The following is a 16587-nucleotide window of genomic DNA, read 5'->3' as shown; positions in this document are numbered from 1 at the left end:
ACCGATAATCGGTCGATCCCTAATGCAGTGTGTGTGTATGAATGCAGTGTGTGTGTGTGTGTGTGTGTGTGTGTGTGTGTGTGTTGCAGAGCCATGGTGGGAGGTGGGACATTTTATTATTATTTTTTTTAATTATTTTAATAAATTTGTTTTTATTATTATTATTAAAATATTTATTTTAATTTTATTATTATTTAAATGTTTTTTTTTTTTTTCATCCCCCCTCCCTGCTTGATACATGGCAGGGAGGGGGGCTCTCACTCCCTGGTGGTCCAGTGGTGTGCACTGTGTAGGAGGGGGCTGGCAAAGAGTTTACTTACCTCTCCTGAAGCTCCTGTCAGCTCCCTCCTCCTCCGCGCCGGTCCGGTCAGCACCTCTGTCAGCTCCCAGTGTAAATCTCGCGAGAGCCGCACTATGACCCCGCGGCTCTCGCGAGACTTACACTGGGAGCTGGCAGAGGTGCTGCACGGACCGGCGCGGAGGAGGAGGGAGCTGACAGAAGCTGCAGGAGAGGTAAGCACTCGCTGCCAGCCTCCAGTCTGTATTATGGCAATAATACAGACACTGACTCGAGTATAAGCCGAGTTGGGGTTTTTCAGCATGTGCTGAAAAACTCGGCTTATTCTCGAGTATATACGGTAAAAGGAACACACCCTGATGGATTTTTTTTTTTTTTTTTATCATTAAAACACCGCTTGGCATTTTATTTATGAATTAAAACACAAAATCTTTATCCAGGAACATCCACTAAAACTATATATCAGCAAGCATAAAACGGTATGCTTTTTATGGTTTAACATGTAAAATAAAAGAATAGGCAGGGCTAAAAGTAAGGGAGCACCCTACAACATTTTTCGCTCTTACAGTTATGAATACCTGTCTACGAGTTATTTCTGGATAGTTATTTAAGGTTTATTTACACCAGACAAGCTCATAAAAAGCAAACTTGGTGTGTATTCATCTTGATGGAATAAGGATTAATGTGAAAAAAATAAAGTTTCTTGTGTCAGTCACAGAAGATATGCAGTCTGCCACTGCTGTTTCCTCCAACTAACAAATTCCTAGTGGGATGCATGGCATTGATAGAGCACACAGAGCCAAGGTATTCAGAGTCCTGGAAGGAGTGTAGAAGGTTCCCATTCTCATGGAAAACCGGAATCTGCCTGGGCCTTAACATGCTGCCAATTACAAAGCAGTCTTCCTGCTTGGGATCCCATACTGCTCGGAAACGGGTCAGCCAGCGTCCTGTATTGTTGTTATGCCTGGAGGAGATATGAAGGTTGATCAAAATTGATCTTAAAGGAGCTTTAGGCTGCCAAAGCTCCGGGGGATATGTCAATGCTTACAATAGTTTACCAAATACTGTGAAGGGGGCTTAGTTAGTGACAATTGATTAGTGGTGCTCAATGGCCCCTGGAGCTTTTAACATAATTATTCTCTTTTCTTATCATTCTATGTTGAACCAATGATTGAACTAACAATCTGGTCTGAAACGTGAAGGCTGCTCACTTAGAAACAACGTAGGGATGTTAACACTAATAAAAGACTATCAATGCTGGCATAAGGTCTTTATAAACTGAATTGTGATTCTAGAATAATATGCTATACATGTGCTCTCAGAACTTGTAAATGGTAGTACACCTTACCTGAGTGAAGTAAAAGGAAGAGCCACTGAGCTCAGACTGGAACTGTCATACACCCTGCAGAGAAAAAAACAAAATCAGACTGCTGGTTAATAAACCTTGTGTATGGCACCGAATGATCGAGGATGGGACAGGAGCAGTGTAATCAGAAAACCACACGATTTCCTTCTTTCTTGTATTAATCACTTCTTCCCTATGCCCAGTACCCTCCCACATTCACAGGCTAGGTCAATGGTCCTGTTCGCTGTATGACCTTGGTTCACCACCCGCCTCCACAGTTAACTGGATTTGGCTAAGCCTTCATACTTTATATTATATTGTTACACAAATTGTTTTCTTTCTTGATGATATTTAGTTTATTCTCTACATCTGCCATTAATTTATTATCACATTTATAAAACAAAAAAGCACTTGTATGGATCTACAGTACCGGCCTAATCCACAGGTAATAACCACAATTAATAAACACCAAGATTATTGCTCCTGATTCAAAAAAAAAAAATTGCCATTACCGTATTAAATCATCGGCACACGTGGTCAAAATTCGGTTGCCCGTCACGGGAGAGAAATATGCAGATGCTACACTTCTTGTGTGACCAATCAATGAGAGCACTGGCTGTGTCGTCTTCTTGTTGAGCTTTCGGACATCATAAATACAAACATCACTACGAAAAAAGAAAAAAAAAATCACTGTCTACAAGATCCAACATTGGGGGCAAATAATCAGTGCAGCTGCATAGTCTGCAGTAAAATGTTTCAACTTATATTACAATAAAATGTCACAGATTTCACAGATAGATGCCTATACTAAATCTGGCCTTGGCAAATAAAAGATTGTGCACACTCAGCAGAGAAGGATTGTTGTATACAGTTACCAGCTGGAACTTCCTGAAGGGCACTGTGTATGTAAAATTGGAATGATTACGGGATTGGAATCAGGTTACTGTCTCGATGCTGCTGCCAATTGCTTATGTGACGTGTGCACAAGCCAGACAGACCTCCACTTCAACAGGCAAATGTGTCTTGCATTACACTTTACACCCCCATACTTAATCTGAATTTACACAGCGATCTAATAAGTAGCATCAGAGAAAGAGATCATACTTCTAACAGGGTCTCTTAATAATCAGAACAGCCACGGTGTTGTCAGTAATGAACAGAAGTAATCACAGAACTAAAATAATCAGAAAGGACACTGAGGAAATGGAAGGATATTACAGTTAATACTAAAACAAGGTAATAGAGTTTGCCAAGTCACTATTATTCCGTCAGTTTGGTCGTGCTTCAGACTTATAATAAAAATAACCTAGATTGCGTTAACTGTATTAGCACTGCCAACGTCATGGTTCAGTTACAAGCTGTGAAGAAATACTAAGAAATAAACTGAAAAATCTGTGCAATGCATCCAAAGCTGCTGCTCTACACAGAAGAGTTCAGTGTATGAAAAAAAATATAATTCTACTCTACAATCCTCTATGTATGCATGCATCTTTCTATAACTGGTGCCCTGCATTCTGCCCAATATTTGCCACCCCACTTTATGATTTCTGAGGAGCCCACAAACAGCTCTCCAACATCAAAGATGGGTGATTATACACAAGAACAGCTCTGAAAGTTTAAAGTGGACTTAATTATCTATTTTCTTGGCTTCTATAAAAATAGTGTTAAGTTTAGAGACTCTTTAAAGACCTGTTGAGAATTAAACAGCCATTCTTACCATGCCCCTGCTACAACACAAATGTTTCTGTTTACAGGATGCACATTCACAGTGCGGGCACTCTTCATTCCTAGGCTTGTTCGATGTTCATAGGATGTTCCTGGCGTTCTACTATCCACAAGCGATAAATGTGCATCCCAATGACTGACCAACAAGACAGAGGCATCTGGTGACAGGAAATCAAATGAAGAAAAAGAGTCTTCTGCATCTCGGTAAATCTAGAAAATAAGATAGTAAATCTTAAGCAAGAGAATCAAGTTCTGTTTAAACATATTAAGGATTCTCGATTCCCATCGCTGTAATAACGCAGCTTTGTCGACATGGCTGTCTTCTCTGGTATTTGCTTGTTGGATTGAAAGAGATTTTGTATTAATTTGGTTATTAATGGATTGCACCACAGTCCATTCATTTAACTCCCTGCAAGCCTTGCAGCTCAATAAATCTTTCTGTATATTCAACTGAAACACTTCATACAACACCTGTCTGTCTATGTCCATATTTACTCTTTGATTTTATATAAACATCCTACACTGCCTGCCTGTACTCAGATACTCCACACACGATGCACTTTAGCATGTTACTTGTGACAGTTTATACAAGTGCTCCGGCACAAAGGCTTCTCAAAATGAAGAATTTCCTGGCACAGATGAAAAGTGTGTGCCAGAGAAAGAGGGGAAGACTTGCACAGGCTGTACACACCAAGTCTACATCTTTTGCACACAGTTATTTTTCCCCCATGTAAGAAAAAAATAAATGAATAAATGCATGCATGTTTTCATTGTGGTACATCTACTACATAGATACATAGTTATTTTGTCATCCAAGAGACACCCAAGTATTAAGAAGGAAAGATAATTGTTCATCTAGAGATCATACAAGATGCTAACATCACAAGCCTTGTGTGACTGGGAAGGTCTGACACCATGCACTTGCCACCTCCAACATCCATTCAGACATGTGTTGTTTGGGGGAGGTAGTTTTAACTTCATTTTCTCGGTCAAAGCCCCCTCCTGTGTTGCAGAAGAGGGTAAAAACCCTATTCAGTCACTTACCTGTGTAGGAAAGCATTATTCAATGCTTTCCTAATGGAGTTTTGGATGACAATGAACATCCCCATGCATAGCGTGAGGACTTCTAGGTGGACCTTTGGTCGCTTAACTGACACTGCAAGTCCTTCTAGGTGGGGTTAAACCCTAGCAGCTAATTATTGCATTTTCTAAAAAAAAAAACTGCAATTATTACCTGCTTAGGGTTAAGGGACCTGGGACAGTGCACCCAGACCGCTTCAATGAGCTGAAGTGATCTGGGTGCTTATAGTGTCCCTTTAACCTCAAAAAACAAACACAGGTTTGAAAAGACTTTTATGCTTCCTCATTTTCCAATTATAATATACTTTACTATTTTAAATTTAGTGAACAGTTGCACATTTAAAAAAAGAATTAGAAGATCCTAGAAAAATCTAAAGGATTAGATAAACGTGAATCAGACGTTTATGGAAGTTTGTTTCCACTGTGAATCATGTAGCAGGCTATTCTGAACACAAGGTAAGTGATCTTACCTCTTCAAAGACCAAGCGGTTTGCGTCTCCACAGCGTACTGTGCCATCATAACTGAGTGAAAGCAGGTGTGCTGAATTTGAAGGGGAAAAGTACATGCAGCAAACGGGTCGGGAATGAGGGGTAAATGCATACGCTCCATCATCATGAGACTGGTGATTCTGCAATGAAAATTAATATGGGCATTATGCAGTGTTGGCAACAGTGAGGATGGAACACATGCACATTTTGTGAATCAGAAAAGATTTGCAGGACACAGGAAGCTGATAAGTGATTACAAAGTTCATGGAACACTAGACATAATATATGATGACATTTCTGCAATGTAAAGGCTGCTAGAACTAATGAAAAATGCATGCACTGAAAAATAATCTTAAAAATATTGTAATAAAAATATTTGGTGACACTGTGTAAGAGAAGGTGTTCAAATATTTCCACCACACAAGAATGAGAATATATTACTATTTTGCCTAAGATAAGGAGGTCATAATTATGTGCTAGTAGAAATTTGAACATTAGTCAGTGTGGAATGAAGGTGTCTTGAACTAGTCATGTAATCAATGGGACTGGCTTGAATAGGAGGACAGATATAGCTGTAAACTGGCCTAACCAATGCAAATGTCTTCTGAAGATTTTCTTCCAACATTTACTGGACTTAAGTTCCCATGATTTTTTTATTTTATCTGTAATATTGTTTTATATTTATTATATGGTCTTGTAATTTGTTATATGTGTTTTGGATAATATAAATACTGTAATGCACAACATTTCTAATCCAAAGTGGTCTTTAGGCTCTAGTATCCAAATCAAACCTTTAATGACCTGGTCTATTAAACCTTTCATGCTCACACTCTCCCCACTGTCGCAGCTTGGCAAAAAGTTTTTTCCATGACAATTATCAATTGGTATCACTTATTAAAGTCATAAAGTGCTGTGGAAAAAATACTCACTGGGTTCCAAAGCCCAACTTGACCCCATTTGTCTCCAGCTGCTACAAGAATTTGGCTTTCAGATGGATGCACAGCCACAGAAAAAATACGGTCGCGAACAACCTTTGCAACTCCATTATCTAATAGGGACATGCTCTTCAAACCAGATACGTATCTGACGGACCAAAAAGAAGGAACCATGTAAAAAGGCAAAAATCAAACATATTTAGTAATGTTTGCCTGTTTCTGGTACGCTGGCTGCTAAATGTTCCCATTAGGTTGAACACCACAAAACCCAAGTAACGTTAAAGCCGATTAGAATATAAATGCATTTTCTGATTCCTCTTAACTCAACACAGATACTAATACTTGCAGTTTAATAAATTAAATGTGAATAGGCAATATGACAACATAATGTTGAAGGATTACTAGAAATGTAACAGTGTGCAATTCACAGTTATTTCTTTTTTTCTATTTGTAGTCTTTTGCAGGTTAAACCATGCTATAATAAATCATATTCCCACCTTTTAAAGTCTGCAGATTGTGTTGTCTTGGAACTGCCAGTGACCTCCTGCTTGATTAAACACAAATGTATTATGCTTAGATGATTGTAGTATGCACAAAACCAGAGATAACTGTTAACAAACAGAACAATACAATTAGAGTAAGTAAGAAATAACCTGACTGATAGAGTCCCATGTCTTCACAAAGTTCTCAAATGTGCCACTGCCCTCCACGAAATTGATTGGCATCATCTCGAGTGGACCAGGAGGCTTCATAGGCTTAACAGATGGTAAACAGAAAAAAAAAGGAATTAGATAGAATGCCCAGCATATATAGAAACAAACATGGAGAGAATTGACAGGAATTCACAGTGAATTTCAAATTTCAAGTGGCACTGTAACATTAGGATTACAAACAGTGTTCTAGAGTTCTCACTATTTAGGCATCATGCACTCCGGTAAGGGGTTAAATAGATGCAGTTTACTTACATTAAACCACACAGCACGCTGGTGCCCCACGGCTGCCATGCTTGTGCACAGTAAATTGCCACGCTTCACCAATCAAATACACTCTATGAGATGAAGTGGACTGGGTATCTTTAGTGTCCCTTTAAGGCCAAAATTGCCAAATTTCCAGTTCAACTATATTGATCTCACATGTGAAATTCTCTTTGATAATTTTCACTTTAGTGAATAACCCTGAATATATGATCGCAAAGTGCATACAATAATATACATTTTGTTAAAATGCTGTGCAATTGGCCAACTAGTTTTATCATATTGCAAGATATCAAGAACACTTAGGTCCCTTCTTCAGACGTAATACTATACAAATTCCCTGAAGCATTAAGTACATATGCACATTGCCAGCAGACATAAAAAAAATAAACAAAAAGAAAAAATATAATTCACGGTTGTCCTAGTCAGATGTGAAGACCATTTATCATTACAGGCCAAAAGTAAGCCACACTATAGAAAGCCAGTTTTTATAGCACTGCATTGTTGCCCTAACTATTTTGTCCTAATAGAAGTCTACATTTTATTCAGCTGGATGTCCTGAAGTGGTGATGATTCTCTTTTGGTCATTATTTAATAAACTTCTGCAATGCGGAGTGATATGCAACCTAATAAAATACTCAGATTACTCCTACCAATCAATATATGAAATTTGCAAGCTTATCAATCACAATGCATTTGCAGCACACAGACGCCAAGTTATCAATGTGCCATAAACCTAAAAGACAACTGTGTCGCTACACTGCAGTCGACAATACCTTGTAAAAGCACTCACATGTAGTGATGTTACAGCGCCCTCTAAAGGGTATTATGATAATACTACCTTATTCAGTCTTACAGTGTACTGTTACTCACATGTTCTTCCAATAATACCGGCTCTGGCATCTTTGACTGCTCTGTGTTATTAGTAAGTGGATTATTAATTCCTTGCAGTCTTGTGGAGCGGCGTCTTGCTGATTCCTCTATTATTTTTACCTTTTTCTCCCTATAAAAAAAATAATAATTTAATGGATTTCATAGATTCCACCAACATACCTATCTTTACCCATTGACTGCTTCCCTCCTCCCCAAAGTGGGCTCTGTGGGTGCATACCTGCCACTTACATTTGCCCTGTGGAGCGAACAGAATCAGTAAGAAAACCTCCTTAGCTCTCTGACAGACAGTCAGGGTGGTGCTTTTGAATTTAGTTATAAAAGTGTTGATTTTATATAATAATCAGTATCTTTATAAACGGCAATTAAGAGCTGATGCTCCTGGCACAAAGCACTTCAGCAAGCTTGAGTACTTTATGTTATGGAGTATCCCTTTAAATGTCTTGATACTTTTGTACAACTTTCTCATAGGACAAACATGCAAAGAATATCAGAGAAGTGTGTGTTAAATATTTAAACTAAAGTAACGAAGTTGGAGAACAAAACTAATACTTTAGAATAATTGATTCTTCCTCAAGATGCCCTGTGAATTCAGACTACAGCTAACAGATGGAATTTGAAAAAAGGTCTTCCAGGTACTATTTAGCAAACAAGAAACCCAAGCATTTTATAACAATACCAGCCTTTATAAAAAGGGACACGTAGCACTATATTACTTTAGCTTAATTAGTTTTGGTGTTTGGATCGTGCCCACGCAGTGTCACAGGTCACTTCTCTGCCACTTAGGAGTTAACTAACTATGCTTATGCAGTCATCGCCACACCTCCCCTCGTTGTGACACACAGCCTACTCCTACACACTTCCTGGCAAAAAAGTCTAGTTTTTGTTTAGTTTCTCTTACTGCAGTGTGTTTAATTTGCAATTTCTTGTTCCCTGCTAGAGCCTACAGCAGACTTTAGTGTGATCAAAGTTCAATTACTAGTGGAGAAGAGAGGAACTATAGTAAATACACTATGCTGTAACTTGCCTGCTAAGCCAAGTGAGGTTGAGCAGCAGCTAGACAGTCTGACCCAATATGGCTGTTCAGCCGGGGGGGAGAAAATCAATATACATAATTGTAAAATGTATAATCAATTTTCATTAAATTTAATAAAACCTACAAAAAAAGTGAACATTTGATGAGTTTTCTTTTTAGAAGGAGTTTATTGGACAACTCCTCTTGCAAATGCACTTGAACATAAATTAGTCTTGCTCTGGGGGGGCGGGGCCTGACAGCAGAGCGGAGCGGACGCATGTTGCCGATGCTCCTGCAACTTCACACAAATAACGCCAAATCCCACTAATCTGAACCAGCGATCCGACTTCTACCGGTTTCCAAGCGACTCAGGACACCAAGACCTACGGGATGATGCCTCTCCCGAGGTCATACACCCGAGTCCCGACCATACTGCCGCTGAGGCCTACACATGAGGTGGACGCGGGGGAGACGGCCGCTCTCCCGCCGCCCCAAAGCACCGCAAGGCACAGGCGAAATCCCTGTTTCCCCCCCCCCTATGGACCGGCGGGGGTCATCCCGGTCCCCACCAAGCTAAGACCACCACCATACATTATACCTGTCGAGCAGAGCCGCAGGGTGCAATCCGGATGGCAGAGGGTATAACGAATCCCACGCCAGTAGACCACCTAGCGATCACGCAAGCAAAGCTAGACCTGATCTTCAACAGATTTTGGGCGCAACTTGCAGCGCGACAAGCGAGTGCACTAACCTCAAACCAGCACACGACAAACCCAGCACCTACCCAGACCAGCCCGTGTGAACCCGCGGACCGCCCCAAGCTACCGAACACCCAGACAAACCTGCTACAACGCAAGAGACCGCGGGGACCACGCAGACTGATCACCCTGCAGAAGATCGCTAAAGCCAGTGGTAAGCACAAAGCGGGGAGACCCCACAAGCAGAGGGTGCACCAAACACATACCAAACCACCTCACACAAGCAGCAGAGTCCTGACCAGACCCAAAGATGCGCCTCACGGTCCAGAGCTTTGCCCACAACGACGGGGACGCGGTACTGAGGGCCGCCCACAATGCCTTCCCAGGCCGAAGACCACATGGAGTCAGACTCCAAGGCACCGACCACACCGCCGGAGGCTTACCCGCCGCTGGCGGCGGCAGAACATCCGAGCCCCACATGGCGCCCGAAGAAGGGACGACCCGGCCTCTCTGAGCAACCGAGTCGGTGGAATACAGGTGAAGGCCTTCACAGGGGCCTGGAGCTGGCAGACAGCTGCCACCAGTCTGCACCAAGTCGTACCCCTGTGGAATTTACCAGTTGCCGAGGCCGTCTTTCCCACCCCTCAGACACGCACGACGGCTCTACCCAGCAGCGGGATAGGCTGAACTAACCCCGCTAACAGACTGTCTCACTACCACCACCCCTGGTTAAGGACTGTTGGGACATAACCTGTTCGGCTACACAACCTCCCTTGGCTGGACTTCCGTTTGTAACCTCACTTCTAAGTTACCTGTTGGTTTTAGTAATTAGCTATAGCATGCATATAGATAAAGCGACTAGACGAAGCGTAATGTTGAAACCTTATTGCTCAACGGTAGGCGAATGGACAAGCTCTTTATTTTATTATATTTCACTTTCTCTTAGCGTATGGCAGACTTTTAAATGACACCCAGCATTATTGAATGGCAGGGCATGTAGACTGACGATTGCTTGCATAGTTTCACTAGCTATGTAGAAACTTGTGCCTAGTATATAGCATCTAGTATTTTCACATACACGTGCAACGAGTTATATATCAATGGCTACGTATTACTTTCATGTGTTCACATTAACCGCTCTGCCACCTGCTTAACTTGCATTTACTGTTAAGTGTGTTTAGTCAGTCATGTAGGCCTAATTGTTTCTCTTAATTTGCTCCCCTTATGTAACAAACGTGTACCGCTAGTTAACCAGTTTAGTGAATCTCGCATGCAGTGATATTTATGTTTAGATCAATGTATATTGCCTGCCTTACTCACGTGTGACTCGTAACACTTGACTTGTATCCTGCTTTCCATTAACTGTTTAGTTCGCAAACTTAACATATCCACTGTCGTCACACTTGCATAGACAACGTATTACTGCTTAGCTAAGATTCATATCACTGTCTGGGATAATGTGCCTGAGTTTGTGGAGCTTACCAACCTTGCTATTTATTTATTTTTACTGTTTTACTTAAAAAACAAAAATGAGGCTGTCGTACACTGGAGTTGATGTACCATTGCAGATGTATATGTCATGTGCTTACTCTCTAACACTCCTTTCTCTTCTGTATTGTACCTTTATTGCCTCAATAAAAGAAAGATTGACAAAAAAAAAAAATGAGTCTTGCTCTATTCGCTCTGTGGTACAAACATTAAACAGTATTAAAACAAAACATACCTTTTGATTCCACTAGTCTTTCTTCGATTGTTTGGGGAAGAACGGAGAACTGAAGCAGACTAGAAAAGATTAAAAACTAAATAAATAAAATGCAAATCAATGTTATACAATTAATGAATTTGTGCCCTTATACCAGAAATTGGATACAGATTTACTGGTCAAAGCAAGGAAACGATTTTAAAAATAAATAAACTCAATATCCTGATTGACACATGGAACAGTGATGGGGAACATTTGGAACTCGTGCCAAAACGTGGATGCAGAGGCCTCTTTGCAGTCACATGAATCAAAGGTATGCCACATTGAGAGTAATCAGGACTGGCTCTCCTGTAAAGGCCCATCAGCTGGGTGGGAGCAGTGTGAGGCCCATCAGCTGGGTGAGAATACAGTTAGTTACACTGATTGCCCGATAAGGTGTGGGCAGCACTATTTATACTAATTTCAGTTTTTACATTGTCCTTCTGCAATGATAGGAGGGGCTACCCTTTAGGTAATGCTATCATGGTTGTCAATCACAAATAGAAAATACATTTCCATATTCATACTCAGCAGTGCCAATGAAAGAAGCCCTGTTTTATATTTGCTTAAAAATGTACACTATGACCAGATTATATCTCTGATTATTCTACATAGTATGTGAACTTTAGGTCATTATATCTGAAGCATGTCCAATAAGCCAACAATCAAAATAATCTCTGTATATTCTGTTTACATTGAATCCACCACTCACTTTGGTCACGTGAGTTAAATAGGCGAAAAGAGACTTGCGTCCATAAAGTTCAGCCTTCCTCACATTTGTTTTTTGCAGTTGATCCAAAAGAATGCAAAAAAAAAAAAACAGTTTGAAGCACTTCCAATTTTGCAACCTAGGAAACAAATTCCTTCTTGACCCCAGAATGGCAGTCAGATTTATCCTTGGATCAAGCAGTTATTACTCTACAATGAAAGAGTATATCCTTGAATATTCTGTTTTTGCAAGTATGCATCTAGTAGCTGTTTGAACATCTGTAGGGACTCTGATAAAACTTCAACATCTGTATTGTTCTTACAGTAAAAAAATTTTCCTTTGCCTTAGACGAAATCTTCTTTCTTCCAGTCTAAACGCATGACCTTGTGTCCTATGTAAAGTAAGGTTTGTGAATAGATTTCCACACAATGGTTTGTATTGGCTCCGCATATATTTGTATTATGTTATAATATCCCCTCTCAGGCAATGTTTTTCTAAACTAAATAGGTTTAAATTTGTTAACCTTTTTTCATAGCTGATATGTTCCATTCCTTTTATTAAATTTTGTAGCCCGCCTCTGCACTTTTTTTAGTTTCTACACTCCGGGAGGTTAATCACTGAACACCAAATTATGGGAAATTCAAACTGTTAAAAGTCATGCTTGGGTTTTTAAAACTGAGTTTCCGATATATCATAGCTCTGTGTTTAATCAATTAAGTCCTAGGTGACAGGGCAACAGAGCCAGAGAAAAGATATGGCCTCAGGAACTTTAAGAAACTGAATGTCAAGCACTCATTGTACTATGTTACACCATTCCTTAATTTACATTGTTTGGAGATTGGAATGGCATATATGTATTTCTCCACTTCACCCCAGATTCTCAAATAGAACGATACTTAAAAAGAAGTTGAACAAAATATGAAATACAAACCTCAAGCAGTTTTAAAGAATTTAAAAACTTGGCATTTTCCTTAATGTTTTTCAGCCTTTTAACTTCATATGGAGAAAGGCCTAGCAGCTCCTGTAAAGACAAAACTAAAGTATAATTACATGGGAGGAAACAAAAGCCATCATATATGCACTCACCTGATCATGCATACATTATAAGGGTGCTGCTTGGGCCAATTCATACAACATTCAAGATCCATGGGTTACACGGACGTTGTGGCAGGCTTATGCAACGTATGATCATACACTGTAACTAAACCCTCATTATTTTTTGCTTCGGTTAGGTGTTTTTAACAAAACTAAGCTATGAAATTGCAGTTTAGTGAATGAGTGAGTGCACTGGATCTTGTATGTTGTATACACACACGGAATGTTTTTTTTTGCTTTTTTTTTTATGGTTTTGCTCCCTGCTCTGAAATGCACTTCAACTAGGAAGTGGTTGTGATATCTTAGTTAATCCATAGTCTTGGTTGTGATATCTTAGTTAATCCATAGTCTTTCTGAAACACGGATGACGCACTGCACAATCATGAGAACAACCCTCCATACGAATGAGTGAGTGATGGTTATAGTGCAGCCACTTTCATTTGGTAGCATTTGCTCAAATCACACATTTTTCTCATGCAGAAGAAATGAATGTGGATTGGGAATGCTTGACTGAGAGGTAGCAGCGTTTACCTGATCAGACTGTTTATCATCATTAGTTTCCTGCGTGTGATCAGAGTGCTCATCACTGCTTCTTTCTACTGTGTGTGGAGTTGTGTTGGCTGAGGACTCTATTGCTACTCGAGTCAGCATCACAATTGGGTGCGCTCTTGCAAAACACTGTTTCTTCTCTGGGATGTCTTCCTCTTGACACTCTAAATGCCGACTTCGTTTTTGCCTATAATTCCATTTTTTAGGAGGTGATAATGCACTGCTTTCACAGTTTGATTCCTGGGATGCATGCTCAGAGATTTTTCTGTCAACTGGTGTAGTTTCCTATAAACACAGTAACATTTAAATAAATAAAAAATACTCTTAATTCTGCACGAGATTGGATTATTACCATCTCGTATTACCATTACATAGGTATAAGAATATAGCATGTATAATATTCAACTGGCAAACTGCACGCGATTGCTTTATAGAGACATTTCTGGAAAGAATGTATTTTTCTTTATAATTCAATATAGTAAAACATTACATTTGGCACTCTATTTCGAGTCTCCGTTCCAAAGTTTGTCAAATTTCAGAGCAACTTAAAATCACTTACTAGAATAGCTCTTTAAGCGTTATAGGATGAGACTTAAAGCTGCAGCAATTTCTGTAAATTAATTTGACAGTGAGAACAGGGTACTGTCTGCTCATACCCTGTGCAGTGATGATAACCTAATATGATGACCCTTTAAAGCCGAGTATTAAAGTGAAGAATAGGTGACAGCCGTTAGACCAGATACAATACCCACTATTACTAAACCTACCCCAGACATCCCCGCACCCCAGAAATGCCTGACTCTAACCCCCGCACCCCAGAAATGCCTGACTAACCCCCGCACCCCAGAAATGCCTGACTCTAACCCCCGCACCCCAGAAATGCCTGACTCTAACCCCCGCACCCCAGAAATGCCTGACTCTAACCCCCGCACCCCAGAAATGCCTGACTCTAACCCCCGCACCCCAGAAAGTCCTGACTCTAACCCCTGCACCCCAGAAATGCCTGACTCTAACCCCCGCACCCCAGAAATGCCTGACTCTAACCCCCGCACCCCAGAAAGTCCTGACTCTAACCCCTGCACCCCAGAAAGTCCTGACTCTAACCCCTGCACCCCAGAAAGTCCTGACTCTAACCCCTGCACCCCAGAAAGTCCTGACTCTAACCCCTGCACCCCAGAAAGTCCTGACTCTAACCCCTGCACCCCAGAAAGTCCTGACTCTAACCCCTGCACCCCAGAAAGTCCTGACTCTAACCCCTGCACCCCAGAAAGTCCTGACTCTAACCCCTGCACCCCAGCAAGTCCTGACTCTAACCCCTGCACCCCAGAAATGCCTGACTCTAACCCCTGCACCCCAGAAATCCCTGACATTTAGGACAATGTCTCCGCTAATAAATACGCTGTGACACTATGCCTGTCAATACATAACACTGATACACAGCTTTACCCTGATGTAGGTACACAGTCAGTCTATAGACAGGGCAATGCAGAGCCCTGTGAGTTATATCCCCACGGTCTCCTTTACCTGCTGCTCCTGTAAGGTCTTCTTTCTCCTACCCATCCTGTCCTGCGGTGGGGTACAGCTGGCACTCATGACAAGTGACGGTATTCCAAACTCTCAGCACAAACCTTTTTCGCGCCACACTGCTTGCATAACAGCGCTAGTTCGGGCGGATGTGACGTCAGAAGCCTGCCTGGGCAGGAAGAGTATTGGCGGAAGAGAGTGTTAGGTAACAGTCATAGACATAGAATACTATAGAATACTGTGTCTATGGTAACAGTGCCAGAAGAGAGGGAATGGTTACAGCTCAGGAATAACTAACCAGCACTGACACTGACAGAACTAGTACTTGCCAGCTTGTTTACAGCATATCAATTATACATACAGCTGTTATCATGTGTTCCCAATCAGTAAATATAAATTATATGTGACCAGTGGAGGATCTGGCAATCATATCAGGATTATTTACTAATGTATGAATTGTTGGAACTTCCTTAAAGCGTATCATTATATAAAGAGGTTCAGGTCACATGTTCACTTCCATAGGGTGACTTGTAATTTGAACATTTCTTATTTTTGCTAGGTATTTAGGGCTCAAACTTGACTGGGTTGACTATTATGGCTTACAGTGGCTAGTAACTTTTAAGGCCTGGCTAGTAGTATAGAACTACAAATTTCCAGCCTTGATAAATTAATAAAGGAATATATTTCTTCTAAGTATATAATAAGCAAAATATAGCTTGCACTACAGTATTTACCAGCTTGTGTGTACATACCTGCATCATATATTATAACATTACTGCTATTAGTGTATGTATACAGGTCAAATTTACTGTCAGTGTGTTATTGTCAGCCTCATATGACATAGCATAATTTTTTATTGCAGTGTCTTCCACCAACATTGGCACACTTGGTAAATGTGAGCAAAAAAAGCTGTGAAAATGTGTCTTTATTGTTTAGCCTTTTGATCTTTTGTTCAAAAAATACACAAAATACCCTGTTCTCATGGATATAAAACAATTGCAAAAACAACACAGGTTTAAAAAAAAAAAAAAAACTTTGTAAAATATGTGTGTCACAATTAATGGCACACATATGAATTCATATGAGAATAAATATTTGAATTATATTCCCATTGATATAATTTTTTAGTACACATGGGTGACCAGGAACTGGAAATTGTTCAACCATGACTTCCTGTTTCACATGGGTTTAAATACCCAAAGGCCAAATTGTGCGGTAACACAAAGGCCAAATTGCTTTAGTCATTCATCACAATGGGCAAGACCAATGGAATATGGCTGTGATGTGCGGGAAAAGGTTGTCGAGCTTCACAAAAAAGCAAGAGCATTGAAAATGCGTTTTTCCACAATCATGGAAAACATTAAGAAGTTTAAATACTTTCCTAGTGGTCAAAAATAACATCATCATAAATAACCGCTATTTGCAGGGCAAATATTTATAAAACTATATATTTTATATCATTATAAAAGTCAATTGTTTTATAAATATATTATTATTATTATTATTTTATTATTTTATT

General features: G+C 40.2%; 1 protein-coding gene across 1 annotated transcript; it reads right to left on the bottom strand.

The window, feature by feature from the left end:
* Positions 1-645: 645 nt before the first annotated feature.
* Positions 646-15209, bottom strand: WDR76 (WD repeat domain 76). Its single transcript, XM_063448697.1, has 13 exons — positions 15069-15209; positions 13527-13829; positions 12832-12921; positions 11174-11232; positions 7720-7849; positions 6526-6627; positions 6370-6416; positions 5867-6020; positions 4919-5077; positions 3361-3578; positions 2156-2308; positions 1647-1700; positions 646-1262 (listed from the first exon to the last, which is right to left on the bottom strand). Exons 1-13 carry the CDS (start codon positions 15135-15137, stop codon positions 1007-1009), a joined length of 1794 nt encoding a protein of 597 aa, XP_063304767.1. The 5' UTR covers positions 15138-15209; the 3' UTR covers positions 646-1006.
* Positions 15210-16587: the final 1378 nt, after the last annotated feature.

This window comes from Pelobates fuscus, chromosome 3 (assembly GCF_036172605.1).
Source record: "Pelobates fuscus isolate aPelFus1 chromosome 3, aPelFus1.pri, whole genome shotgun sequence".
NCBI lineage: Eukaryota > Metazoa > Chordata > Amphibia > Anura > Pelobatidae > Pelobates > Pelobates fuscus.
Note: the sequence above shows the minus strand (reverse complement) of the source record. Positions and strands in the feature narration are given on the sequence as shown.